This window comes from Notothenia rossii, assembly GCF_949606895.1.
Source record: "Notothenia rossii genome assembly, chromosome: 9".
NCBI classification, from domain to species: Eukaryota; Metazoa; Chordata; class Actinopteri; order Perciformes; family Nototheniidae; genus Notothenia; species Notothenia rossii.
In genome coordinates this window covers 8,191,940-8,206,749 of record NC_136907.1, presented here as the reverse complement: position 1 = coordinate 8,206,749, position 14,810 = coordinate 8,191,940, and the positions used below count along the sequence as shown (strand labels likewise).

The 14,810-nt window shown below is 39.7% G+C and overlaps 2 protein-coding genes across 5 annotated transcripts in view; one reads left to right on the top strand and one right to left on the bottom strand.

Annotated features, from left to right (window-relative positions):
* Window positions 1–513: 513 nt before the first annotated feature.
* On the bottom strand, window positions 514–11,637 carry pygma (phosphorylase, glycogen, muscle A). The gene is made up of 20 exons (XM_079649709.1): window positions 11,299–11,637; window positions 9,201–9,302; window positions 9,028–9,106; window positions 8,788–8,891; window positions 8,473–8,604; window positions 8,273–8,384; window positions 8,109–8,191; window positions 5,792–5,935; window positions 5,489–5,581; window positions 5,196–5,342; window positions 4,170–4,333; window positions 3,929–4,043; window positions 3,735–3,836; window positions 3,323–3,470; window positions 3,175–3,233; window positions 2,951–3,092; window positions 2,126–2,333; window positions 1,483–1,617; window positions 1,201–1,267; window positions 514–999 (listed from the first exon to the last, which is right to left on the bottom strand). Exons 1-20 carry the CDS (start codon window positions 11,539–11,541, stop codon window positions 853–855), a joined length of 2,526 nt encoding a protein of 841 aa, XP_079505835.1. The 5' UTR covers window positions 11,542–11,637; the 3' UTR covers window positions 514–852.
* The window catches only part of LOC307019088 (neurexin-2-like), a 144,597-nt gene continuing 135,749 nt past the window's right edge, over window positions 5,963–14,810 (top strand). For 3 of the 4 annotated variants that reach the window (XM_079649706.1, XM_079649707.1, XM_079649704.1), the window contains exon 1: window positions 5,963–7,116. The gene's annotated coding sequence lies outside the window, so the exon portion shown is untranslated. The remainder of the gene's footprint in view (window positions 7,117–14,810) is intronic. The other variant, XM_079649708.1, reaches the window with a different exon arrangement.

Genomic DNA, 14,810 nt, shown 5'->3' with positions numbered 1-14,810 from the left:
GCAGCTTTCTCATCTGTTTGTCATTACTGGTGTCATTTTCTGGTTGCTAACAAACGCCATTGTAACACATAAAAACACGTCAGAGCACAGTGGACTCATAGGGAGGGGGGGGGGGGACAACAAGGCGTGTAGGACAGAGAGTGAATACACATACTATACAGACATGCTGTATGAGAGAACCAATGTGATTTTGGAACATTGAACATTGTAAATATATTCTAATATACCTCAACAATGGAATTATGATCAGTAGAAATGGCCATGACATGGGACCTTTAACATTCACTGATTACAATGATGTGTTGCCCACTGTGCTATTGGTTATCAACATAATTTGATTTGGTTCTTAGGCTATAGTGAAATTGGCCATTGTTCATGTAATATGCTTGGAAATACAATTATGCACAATAATAATGTGCAAATGTATTCTTCAGTTTACAATTTAAATGTTCTGGAAACATGGCTTTCCCTCAAACAGAATGGAAAAAGCTATACAAACTCACGCAGGCTGTCTTGGTATTTAAGATGTATTTTATTCAGAATGGCTCTGAGTGGAAGTACAAGAGTTAATATTTTCTACAAAAAATATAACCGATCACTTCACAAAAGCCCACCACGAAGATCCATTAACCATATTGTAGATCTGCATGCATGAAGAATGTAAACTTAGTCAAAGAGTCGTGTGACACACACTGTAGTAACGCAGGAAGTATTTGATGCTTTTCCCTCTCAGAGGCAGGTTTGTGGTGGCTTTTACCAGACGCTCAGTATCTGACAAACTCACTCTTAATGCGTCTGGTCGTGATACAAGCAGGGAAAGTCGGGCCGTTGTGGCATCATGTGGACAGTTTATTACAAGTCGTCAGGGGCGGGGAGTGACTCCATCGTGGGCTCCATGCCCCAGATCTCACGAGCATACTCGGTAATGGTGCGATCACTGGAGAACTTGCCACATCCGGCAATGTTCTGGATCACCATCTTGGTCCATTCCTTGGGGTTCTGATGAAAAGATGAAAATGATTGATAATGTGAGGATCCGGGTAATAAGATCAGTGATTAAAAGGCTTAGTAGCTCTGAGTAATGACCTTCCATTAGTGGTTATACTCATATACCCAGACTAATTAAAGTCCGACTACTGTATAAATGCATGAAAGGCTTTCGTGAACCATATGGGTTGTGTGGTTTTTTAATGAACATACCTTGTAAAGAGCGTTGACTTTCTCCTGGCATTTCATGTAATCTTCATAGTCAGCAAAGACCTTGTATCTGTGCAGAAAAGGATGTAATAAAATGAAAAAACAACAAATATAGTACAATAGGAATGTGTTTGGTGTACAAGTGTGTATTATTGCATGCATGTACATGTCTATGAGTAGTCTCTTTTCCTTGTATGCACCACCATGCAAGTTAATACACGTTCTTATTTGTATTTATGTACGCATGTGTGTGCCTCAGGCTAGCAATGTTAGATGTGTCTTTACCTGTCATGATTCATCAACATGTTGACAATTTCTTTAAACAGGTCATGCTGCTTTGGGCTAAAGAAGCCTCCAGCGATCTGGTCAATAGCCTGTTTCAGCTCAGGCAGGTGGTTGTAGTACTCCAAAGCGTTGTATCTAAGTGGGAAATAAATAGAAGCACAAGCTTGTTGCTGTAGTAACTGCCTCATTAATTAAGGTGCAGTATCCAGTGCCTGTTCAGAGACATTAGCAGATTCCCCAAGGCCACACCTTTCAGTGTGAAACATCCCAGCATGGGTGGAAAAAAACATTGTGTGGTGAAAGTGATCATTACAAAAACCTGTGCGAGAGACAGAGTGCTAAGAGCTCCTTGCATTGATATCAAACAAGATGGAGATGGAATATCTTGTAGAGAATTCACCACATGGATCAGATAACTGTGTTCTTACTATTCAACAATAGACACACAAATAAAATATACAAAGTTCAGCCTTTTTTCTGCCTTTGCTCCTTTTGCTGTTCCCCTGTGGGATTATGTCATGGTCAAATCAAACAGTCACATTTAGGGACAGGTCTGATGAAGGGATAAAATCACATAGTGAATAGATTCCATTAGCAAAAGAAAAAAATGTGTTTGAGGTCACAAATGTAACTGGAAACATACCCTTTCTTATCCATTGCATCAACGTCATCCACCCTCATGCCGAAGATGAAGAAGTTCTCCTCGCCGGCCTCCTCAGCCATCTCAACGTTGGCTCCGTCCATTGTACCGATGGTGAGAGCACCGTTCAACATGAACTTCATGTTTCCGGTGCCAGAGGCCTCAGTGCCAGCTGTGGAGATCTGCTGTGACAGGTCAGCCGCAGGGATGGCTGGAATATGACAGAAGTAGAGAGTTGATGTTTTAAGGTATTGGTAAGCATTTTGGGTTTTCAACAGATGTAATGAGAACAGATTAAAGGTCACCTACTGTATTATGCAAAACCCACTTTTTCATGTAATGTATACATCAACATGTGTAAAGAGATTCTGAAAGTCTCTCTTTTTGTCCTGATCCATTTCTATAAAAACCTGTCTGAAAATGAGCTGATCAGATTTTGGCCACTTTATGATGTCATAACGATGTTTTGGCTTGTGTAACCATTAGCCAATCACCAACCAAGGTAACCCCCCCCCCCCCCACACACACACACACCTTATCACCTGATTCTCTTCCTAGAGCACCATTGTGTTCTTTTTAACCAAATATCTCTCATCTTTTTTCATCCAAAGTAACAGACTTTTGAAAACAGGGCTGAAACAGAGGGGTATGAGGCAATGGCATGCTATAATGCATTATATGTTTGGTATGCCAAACACTTCAGAAACATGTTTTGTATATATCTGAGACCTATTATATATTGATGAGAAACAGTATAATGGGGGACCTTTTAAAAGAAAACGGGAAACAAAGCTTACTGTAGAAATAGAGCAGTGCTTTGGTAGTTACCTCTCTCTGCCAGTGTGACTCTGTAGTTTTCCAAAAAGATGACTTTAAGACGGTCTCCGACCACAGGGTCGTTGTTGACCACCTCCCCGATGGCTGTGATCAGACGGATGATCATCTTGGCGGTGTGGTATCCAGGGGCAGCCTGCACAAAAGAGCATTAGATTTGTTTACTTGTGAGGGTGATTTTGTTTTGGAAGCTCAGTTGCATGCCGTAAACCACAAACCTTTCCTCCAATCATGACAGTTCTTGGGGTCCACTGCTTGTTGGGCTCCTTCTTGATGCCTGGAGGAGACATGAAGAGATACCAGTAGTGAAATGTGTGTGTTTGGATAAAAGCATTTGGGAAAGAAGATTCATGAAAGTGCACTTACGGTTATAGTAGGTGATGATGTGCAGACAGTTGAGCAGCTGTCTCTTGTATTCATGGATTCTCTTGACTTGAATGTCGAACATGGAGTTGGGGTTGATCTTCACCTTGTAGTGCTCTTCCAAGTGCACAGCGAACTTCAACTTGTTTTCCTACTTTATTGAAAACATTAAATCACATACAGGAAAACAAGTTAAACTTTATTTGTTTGTGCTGTGTAAAGGCACACATTCTGCATTTTGGCAAAACAAATAATATGAAAAAAAGCTTTTAATGCAGGCTTAGATGACAGAGATACCTCATAATATGTTCACTATAAACATGGAAATGCATTGATTGGATTGTGCTTTTGGCAGAAATAATCAAATCAGATTTTATACAATCTGAATTGAATTGAAGATAAAATATTACTTCACCTGCTTCACTTTGGCGACATCACGAATGAAAGCCTCATCATTCACAAAGTTGCGGAGGCTCTGCAGCTGGTCAAGATCACGGATGAATTCCTCACCAATTCTCTGTTAACACAAATAAAGGGAAAACATTTAAAAAGAACAAGTATTTACAGTTGCTATTTGTGTGAAGTGTGCATGTTAAAAACACAGCTGACCTCTGCGATGACCTCAGCCAGCCCCGGGTTGCACATGACCAGCCAGCGGCGAGGAGTGATGCCGTTGGTCTTGTTTTGGAACTTGGTTGGCTCCATCTCATAGAAGTCTTTGAAACTGCAGGGAGAGAGAAGCATCACACATATCAGAAAATGCAGATGATGCATACTAACATATGATACCGTGCATACTAACATATGACTTTTGGTGATTCAGGCGTACAGGTATAGTTCTTAGACTTACAGAGTAGCTTTAAGGATGTCAGAATGTATCCTTGCCACTCCGTTGACAGCATGGGAACCAACAATGCTCATATGGGCCATGTTGATCCTCTTCTGTCCGCATTCCTCAATGAGGGACATGCGGCGCAAACGATCGTGATCACCAGGGAACATCTTTGCAACTCTCTGCAAAAGAATGTGAGACAAAATGTTTTGCTTGCTGAATCGTATATCCTTATAAACATATGATATAGGTAAACATAGGTCAGAGAAGCAGCAACACAGCACTTTCCATCAGTATGAAAGAAAAGCAAACGGCATACTGTGAAGTGTAGAGTTGAGCTACAGCTCATAAAACCTGCCCACCAGTTAATGTCAGAAATGTTTCAACTTCCATTCAGCGTGGGCTAATTCTGACAGACGCTGCAATTAAAAGCCAATACAAAATCTTTTTTTCTTTGACATACATGTTTTAATTTCCTCGTAATAATCTTAAAGCCACTTCTTGCATTTAAATATGTTTTTCTGTCTTTCCACTGTGTTATCAATACATGCATCTACAAAAAGACATCATTACCTTCATTTTAGCTATTGTGCTTTTTTTATTGTGCTTTTTTAATCTTATAAGTTCAGCATTTTAATAATGTTTTTTGAACTATAAAGTCTACATTTAATATTTGTATTTGTATTTTGTGTATTTAGTTTATTGTGTAATTATTCTTTTAAATTTGTTATCTTTAATATTTTTTAATGCATGTTTTTTGGGTAATATTTACTTGTCTTTGGCTCTTTCTCTTTCTGTAACACATGCACATTTCCCCTCTGTGGGACGAATAAAGGTGTTCTGATTCTGATAATACTCACCCTTATTCATTGATTGCACCAAGCTTTTTTTCAGATGACAGTACATAATGCTATGCTACTGCAAGAATGCGTTACTAAATTGGCACTCAACCACCGTGCTTCCTCTGCTGCCATAAATATACATTGTACAGATTGTATGCATTATTATTAGAAATGATGACATGTTGCAATGTGGATTACTGACCTCCAGGTGGCGATGGTTGATCTCATAGACAATCTCCAGGTGACGAGGCAGCAGCTGGGCAAACAGGTCGACTGGCCAGCGCTCCAGAGCTTCCGGAAGGACGGTGTGATTGGTGTAGGCACACGTGCGCACACAGATGTCCCAGGCCTGAACACCAGCGAGAGGGACAACATGAACCATTACAATGATGCTGGTAAATTAACATTCCTAGAATATGAATCAAAAGCACTGGAGCACAAACAAAGATATGGGAAATGCAGTTCAACTGTCACACCAGTGTCACTCTTCCTCACCACGTCCCATTCAAGTTTCTCCTCATCAACCAGGACCCTCATCAGCTCAGGAATAGCCATGGCAGGGTGGGTGTCATTCAGCTGAATGGCAACCTAAATATGCAACACAATAATAAAAGACAATCCATAATTAGAATATTCCATAATAGTGCTTTCTAGATATTGTTCATTTCATCTATTCTCATAATACAGTGTAACCTACATACAACCTGTTCAATGCACTGAAAGAGGCAATTTAATAAAAGCACAAAGGAATCCTTTTCATTTTTGACAGAAACTATTTTGTTGAATGTAATGCTTCACCTTGTCAGGCAGTTTGCTGAAGTCTGTGCGAACAATCTCCCTGGAGCCAAACTTAGAGACCTTGAAACGACGGATGATGTCTTGCAGGGTGGCAGAAACCACAAAGTATTCCTGCTTCAGACGGAGCTCCTTTCCTTCAAAGAACTGAGGACAAAGACACACATTTGTCTATTTGTGATCTGCAGGAAAATAATTATATGTACCATCTTGTGTCTGCTAAACATGCATAGACATCTGCAATCAATCCTCTTTAATGAAATAATTACCCATACCTGATGTTATAAGAAAGTTTTAGAACTGCATCAGCTCTATTTAACATATCATATAATCATCATGTTAATGCATTTATTGCAGTTAATTAAAATGTATTGGGACAATTGTATTATGTTTAATGTTTGCTGAAACAATTATTTGAAATATTTATGCAAACTGAATTCAGTGTGAGGGTTTGACCCAATTCAGCCTAATTTCACATTTGGTAAGCCACAAAAAGGAGGAGAAGTAAGTAGAAGTGACCACCAATGAGATTTTGGCTATTTTTATGTTTTCAATTGTGGATATTAAGGTGATTTTAAATAGAAATGCAACATTTGCCCCACCTACTGTCAACAGAAAATTAGTTTTATTGAGTGATAAAAAGATGAATTCTGCATGAAATAAAATCGCAATGTAAGGTCGTTGGCTGGATATAGTTGGCTATAGTAAAGTATAGTTTTAAAAAGGGCCTTGACTCGTTATGAATGTCCTATGTGGGATTACCAGTGTGGAAAAACAACAATGAGCATGCCAAAACCTTGCCGCGGCACACCTGTTGCCCCTCTGCAACTTGATTGGCTGTTAGCCAAATTGCTTCCTGTTAGCGTCACTTTGTTTATAGTTTGTTTAGTATGGTCGTAGAGAAGATAGCAACCGTTACCATGACCAATGCGGATTATCTTTAACAGTAGCCTATAGAAATACAGGCCTGCTTGTTGAATACATACTTAAGATTAAACGCAGCGAACCAAACCTCTGGGAAACTTAAACAGATAACGTTAAGTGGTTCTCCAGGACTAAATGCCTATCTGCTTGCATGTCGGATAAAACGCTTCTGCCCCCCTCCCCCTTGTGGGTTTTTATTCGACGGAGATGGCAGTAGGCATACAGAAGGCTTTTGGTCTAAATAAGGCTTTGAGGATCTCAAGCATCCTTCTCTCGGGATTGCTAAAATGGATCCAGCAGGACAACGTTTCCAAGTTAGGCTTCTTCCGCAGAGTTAACATCTACCCAAACTGACAGCTCATGAAAACGAGGACAAGAGCACAGCAGCAAACTGAGGAGAAACGGTATGAGCTGGGATGTATCACCTGTGTGGAAATGTGGGGGAAATGTGTGCATTACGTCATTTGATTGATTGTTGCTTTTCTTTTTAAACCTAAATACTTTTTTTTACGACCCTGATTCAACGACTTCAACAATATAAAAAAGAACATTGGAGAAGGTAGCTTTCCCATTTTGAATGATGATGATACAAGCCTTGTATTAAAGCAACATAGAACAATGTCAGACTTAAAAAGATCATGATCATCATCATCATCATCATCATCATTAAAATGTAGAACTGTTTCATTTTCCCTTTTATGGAACTTCTCAGTTTCATAACTTGAAAACATCACATCAGTGTTTGGTCATTTCATTGTTATTTAAAATCATTATTTTGTTATTTTTTGAATGGCATAATTGTTAAAAAATAACCCACAGATCAATTCAATATCAAATGTAGGCGTTTGTTTATACAATTCATTATGAGTCAAATGTAACATTTGGTTTAACTTTGATGGACTTCTTGTTTAATCAATAATTGTTTCAGTGCTTTTATATTGTTATGAGTAACACACATTATTAATGCCTATAGCAGTGATACTGTGACTGAATTCAAACAAGGCTAGAATATTAGGCGGAAGATCTGCTCTCACTTGCAAGGACATAAACTACCAAAACTGACATGTATTATATCTTGATCAAATCCTCCATCTTTAGCCTTCAGGGACTAAGCTCATGGTCGGCAATTCTTATGTCAGCTATGAAGGACGACTTCAGAGGAAGAACACACAGTGGCTCCAGCTGAAGACAAAGGACACAAGTTGGGGTCCAAATTATGGAAATCCATCCGAGTTAGGATAAGCCCTTAAATCATACAGGAGCCATACTGTCCAAAGCTACTATAGACTTTTCTACTTTTTTTGTGTTTCCTAATCCATGGTTTACATTTGCATGGCCATCCTACAGTAAGAGTGCAGTCCTGGAGGATCAAAAGGTAATAGTCTTTTTTTCTTACATTGTCGTTGGGATACAGCACACGGGAGATGTTCTCAGCCAAGTTTCTGTCCAAAACAGCCTGAATGTAGCCTCCAACATTGACTGCGAGGGGGAAAAAAATACATTTAATTCAAGTTAATTTGACAACTGATGGTCAATTATTGACCTCTGCAAGACACTTACAGTCTTTAAGGTTAAAATCGCAAGGGGCCTTTGCGGACCAAAGCCTCATGGTGTTGACATAGTTGTTTCTGTATCCGGGGACAGGGGTGTCATATGGCAAAGCCAGCACTGTCTGCCAAAAACCACAGAGACAGACATACTTATTTATCATCTTACATTGCATCTCTCTTCATATTATCTATTTTTATTCACATGTTCACCTGAGTGTCGACCCATTTGACTCCATCAGGGGTTTGCTCGGTCTTGCCGTAAAACTGCACTGGACGCATGTACTCGGGACGTGCCTTCTCCCAGGGGTTGCCAAAGCGCAGCCAATCATCAGCCTCCTCAACCTGGATAATGACATACATTTATCTTTAGGGGAAAAAAACACTCATTAGTGGCTTTTGAGCCAGACATAGAAAATGATGATGAACACGAGGACATGATAATGATCATCTAGCAGGTGATTTGAGGTAATAGAGGGAAGCTATTCATACGCACTGAAAAAAAAGGAACGTTCTCTAATTTCTAACCTGCCAGCCATTAACGATTTTTTGATTGAAGATACCGAATTCATAGCGAATACCATAACCATAGCCAGCCAGACCCAGTGAAGCCATGGAGTCCAGGAAGCAGGCTGGAAACCAGAGGCAGGGGAAAAAGCAAATCAACATTTGACAAGCTCTTATATAAAATGATGCATTATTTAAGTCAGTCAACAAGAGTAAAGATCTCTTGAGTTGATCAAATATGACGGGTGAAAAGATGCTCACCGGCAAGACGTCCCAGGCCACCATTTCCCAAACCAGCGTCTTCCTCCATGTCCTCAAGCTCCTCCATGTCCAGACCCAACTACAGACAACAGCACACAACATGGCCTAATGTAGCTTTCGATCTCCGACATTTTAAAGTTCTATGAGTAATAAATGAAAGGTCTTTTCCTCACCTGGTACATGGCCTCATCACAGGTGTTCTCCAGGGCGAGGTTCACCATGGTGTTTTGGAGGGTGCGGCCCATGTAGAACTCAAGGGAGATGTAGTAAAGACGCTACAGTTTGAGAAGAAAGATCGAAATAATCAACAACATACTGTATGAACTTAGGGGTGTGAGAAAATATGGATTCACTGGAAATTCCATTATGTTTTGTGTTGTAATTCTGGATGTTACAGGAAAAATACAAATAACACTTCTGAATACATATCAAATAATTTAAAAAATGCAACACCTTGCCTTTCTTACAGCATTGCACTATTCAACATTATATTAAATTGTAACTTTTGTATCATTTTAGATTTCTTACCGATACACAGCCCTAGAAAGAACAGCCAGAAAAAGTCTGATGAAGACTAACAGATGTATTTTAATCTCATCGTGTTGTTATGGTTACATAAAGATCCCCACAATAGCATGATTGGAATACATTTATGCAATTATAGGTCACAAAAACATCCAACCCAGACTGTCATCGAAACCTTCCATTTTAATTATTTTGATTCGGGGTTGGGAGTGCATAGATGTGCTACCTGAGCCTGTGTTTAGCCTTTGCCATTTAGTTGTTTCCCCCCCCTCCTCTCACATGGTGGGTCAACCCAGTTGAGGAGGAGAAGGGACAGATTGCTTTTGGAGTAACATAACACCAACATGTTGCTCTGTGCAGAAAATAGCTCCTGTAGAGGTCGCTGTAAAGGTCAGCTTGAGCCTGATACCCTTTCATTGTGGAGTTTCCAGTGTAGAGTATTGATACATGTGTTAAAAGAGAATGAATATATATATGACAGAGCAGCATCACAGAGAAGCTATCTCTTGAATTATAAATGACTGTTCCAAATGTTGTCAGACTTCAATCCTTGATACATCTCATTATGCTTATTAGCTACGTATTCCCCTCCTAATAATGCATAATCGTGATGTGAAAAATAAATCTATATGTACGTTATCGAATATGCAGCACAACACTCTAGTCTGAGCCTGGAGTCCCTCACTCCTTAAGGCTTCTGTTTAGACCTTTTTAGGGTAGATTCACCTTTGCCCTTTGAGTCTAGAGGTGATGCAGTTAGCAGATCAGATGGTTTTTCAGTTGAAAGCTTCATCTCACCTACATCTCATTTAAAAGTTTCACAAACCTAGCTTAGTGTGAGAAGAAAATGTCACTCTCCTAAGATAAATACACGAGGGCTTTGGTAAGTTACAGAACAAAAACCCTGCAGAGTAAGCCTGAGGGTGTAGGGAAGTGTTATTCCTGTGATCACCATTTCCCCCCCTGCTAAGTAAATGCAAATGTCACTCTGCCTCTGTCTATTGTCATTGCACACAGTTTGGTATGTTATCTCCAAGATAATGGTGGTGTGGTTTGCAGTTTCCTATTGTAGTTATTTCTGTATGGCTGTTAGCTTGTAACACTGCAGTTGGGGAGATATAGCTGCTCTGATTATTCAATGCCCTCAGAGGCATGCGCTCATATGACACAGGGCTATGTGCTTTATGGTCAGAGAGGACAGCGACAGAAGGTCATGGAGAGGTTTAATGTTTCAACACACTGTAAGAACGGCAGCATACCAACAGGGTGCTACAGTAAGAAGCCCGGATGAAGTTTAAATGTCATGACCTTACACTGACATCAGGCAAAAGAACTGCTAAAAGTACATTTGGAAGAATATAAATACCTTGTTGGAACGATTCGTGGCCTTTTTTTTTTTAAATGTATGAAATGTGCTGAAGTTATTAGATGAGATGAACAGTATAAGATGCAGGGTGTGGCACAGAATGCTAATGAAAACAAATGGCACTGTGGGAAGGCGGGGCTCACAATGCAACAGGCTGTCCATACATATCCTTGAGGTGAACCAGTTCATAGATTAAATATAATTACCAGTATTCACCTTGTTGTTATTATTACTATATTGGAATTTTATCTATAACAAATACAAGTGTCTGTCATTGTTTCCATTCAAATAACAACCCTTTTTTTTAAAAAAGAATTTAGCCCATGAGTCAATAATAAAATCTATTTATTGATATATTTATCGTTACTGTTATGACTTACTTTGGGATCTTTCTCATAGTAGTGCTGCTGGGTTCGGATCCACCTGCCAATCAGGTGCTCCCGCACAGTGTGGGCGAGAGCAAAGAAGTAATCCCTTCTGGTAGCCACATTTCTGTCCTTGACCAGCGTAAAGTGGAGATGTCTGTTGAAATCTGTCTTCAATGCCGAAATGTTTTCAGTGCCGGCGAGGCCTCGCACTGAAATCTGTTTCCTTCTATCATGGTCAGATAAGGGTTTAGACATGGTGGCACGAGTTGCAGCAGCTCAGGGCTCTTGACTGGCAGAATGTAAACAGAGAGACAGCAGGCACACAGCAGAGAGGCGCCCACAGCACCGGCCTGGGGTTTGGTATTTTAAAGCCACAACTATGAATATTAAGTAGAGGGTGGAGCAGGTGGAGTGTATATATTAGGGGAAAAGGTGGGGCTTAGCTGGAGGATAGATGTTATGTAACACAAGTGGCCCATCTTGGATTAGCTACATGACATTTTGGAGGATGTTTACAGTACATCTTTTAATATAAAACAGGGTGGGTACTTTTCAGATTTCTCATTTGATTTGCACTGGTCATATCCAATCATTTTAGAGTCAACCTGATCAAAGCAGTATGCACAATTTATATCTTCCTATTAAGAAAATTAGTATTCTCTGCCATGCTTGTATTTCACTGTTACATAAAGGGTAATTGTGACTTTAACAAAGCTGCTGACCTAAAATAACCTAATGATTGAGATTATAACAAAAAATCTGAATATAATCTTTTATCTTTTTCAATGTGTAACTATGTCCCTGTCTGCCAGTTTGATGCATGGTCTGATTTTGTAGAAAGAATACGTGCAGTGATAATATCTGGCAGCTACAGTGGCTAACTTGTTTTTCTCCCCACAGTTGGCAGGGGTACCTTGGCCAGCAGATGGTAACGATAAATATTAGATTAAATGTATTTTTTGCAACTAAAAGCCAAAAGGCACTGTCAGCTAATTCTCATATTGTGTAGCATGATGATACTTTGTTCCTGCATTAGAAGGCAGTTACAGGACAAATTTCATTAAGCAGGCTTGAAACCTGAACTGCAGTATAGAGATTTTAAACATTAACATGCCGTCGTATCACTTTAAAAGTACTGTAAGTTTTTAACAAGCAGCATTCCACATCTATGTAGATCACATCTGTTCAAGAGCCCAGAGCAATATCAGACACAAAAGCAGCTGCAGCAGAGCTAGTAAACCCGCTCTATTTACAGTTGTCAATCTAGCAAACCAAACTATCAGGAAGTCTTGACCTTCTATAAATAGTATCTCTGACCCAGTCCCAAAGGCCATGATATTTGAAAGGCATATCTTGTTAATGTCAGCATGCGCCGGCAGAGAACACTAGTCTACTATGAGTCGGACTGCAGCATATGGGTGGAGGCTGAGCCGCTCGGGATGCAGTAATGCACACTTACCATTACCTTGTTTGAGGGGGGCTCCTGGCTGGAATTGGTTAAAAGCGGGATGAAAGAGTGACTGTTACTTTAATGCCACTTTTACTGGACTGCACTGCACTTTGAATAACGATTGACAGGAAAAGTACTGGGAGTAACATCATTGCATCTTTCTAACCATTTGCAAAGGAAAAAACAAAGGATGCTTTTTTCAAACGAACAAAACAGCTGAATAGAAATCAAATTAGCGCTGGTGGTTGAGGCTGATGGCGGGGCTTCAGGGCAATTTATGCATTATTTGAAGAATTGTAAGAAATTCCGTGGCATATTAACGCTGTCTACACCATTTCCTATTATGTTTCTTTGAATATTTCTGCATACCAAATGACCCCCAGAACAGAGGGACCATCACACAGCAGATGACAGAGATTGAAACTGGCATGCCCCCGATTTGTCTATTATGATGAGCAAATTATGTTCTTACATGTCTACTGGCTGTTCTGTCAAATGGTACATCAAGCATTTCAAGACCACACTGAATGAATGCACTGCCTGATGGAAACTGTGAAACAACAACAACAACAACAGTATTCTTGATGTGAAGGCAGATTTTCAACAACAATGGAGTTATTGTGACAGTCTAGCCTCCATGTGCCATCCCAATGTGACCAGTTTATTTATTTTCTATAATCCCTTTATTTTCTATCTACAATATGGGACTGTCTAAAACTGTTATTTATCTCCATGAAATAATCAGGAAAACACATGGAAGTCTAATTAATTTGTAATTTATAATTTAACTCCCAAGAGAATATTAAGTTAATTAACGATGATGTTAATGAATGCTCTGATTGTCTAGCAGTAACCACAGTTGTTAAGGCGCCTGAGTAGAAAAAAAAAAGGGTGTCAATGAGTGACAGTCGCTAGTGAAGCCAGGTGGGCTGGTGCAAACTGGGATTTTTGTGCAGTAATCCCTTCGGGTATAACTTGTTTGTTTGTTGTCCCTATTATGCTTTTGTGGGGTTTTCCCTTTCCTGTAGTGTGTTATATAGGTTTTTGTGCATTGAATGGTCTGCAAAAGCAAAAGAGTTTCTCTCCCACACACCTTTCTCCTGAAACGCCCCCATTTAACCCCTTTGTTTACTTACGGAACAAAGTGACAAGATGTAACACTCACACTGCTATTGGCTAGCGTTCCCACACATTGTACATGATAGGCTAAGGCGCGGTACATCTCTAAGTGGTTGACCAATCACAACAGAGCCGGTCAGCTAACCAATCAGAGCAGACTGGGCTCTGGTTTCAGACAGAGGGTGAAAAGAGGTGCTGCAGCATAGGCAGTATGAGAACAATAAAGTGCTTTTGGAAACTAAAGCATGTAATTATGTCACAGTAGAAGCAAACAAATATGAACCTGAAATCAGAAAAATAGGGCCCCTTTAAACATTGCTGTTTATTTTTTCTCCTTTATTTCTTTCCCTTTGTGTTGATAACTCTAATGTTGAAAATTGGTGTGGAGTGTGGAATGTGTTTATACAAGGAAGAGTGAGTTGGCTTCTACTGTAACATCATTTCTGGGTTGAGTTTGGTGGGCAAAATGTAGATTTAAACTCCCATGAAAACATCCATTTTAAACAAAGGTATTATATTGTTGTATGGGTTTTTTGTGTTTTTAAATATGTATAGGAACTATCTATTTTTAAATACCTTATTGATGAGATCTTTATTTTTAGCGCTAAACAACAAGAGCTCAGGAGATTTTATTTTCTGCCAAACTTTACTATTCAAAATATGAAGCTGACATCTCAGGAATCCCTTCACACGGTCCTAAGTGTATCTGAAAGCTGTCACACAGTGTTGCATTTACAGGTGCAAGCTACGTCTGGCACCTCCATGTCCTTGACATTACATTGGACGCCATCCTTTACATAGGCATTGGGTTTTTTCATGGATCCCTTTTCCTATCTCCTTTTTATTTTCTTTGTTCTCTTCTATGTGGCTAGAAGGCAAATTCAGCTTTTCACCAGGTGAAGAATGAAATATATTCTTCATTTACACAACACGAGGTATCAGTAGTCATGGGATT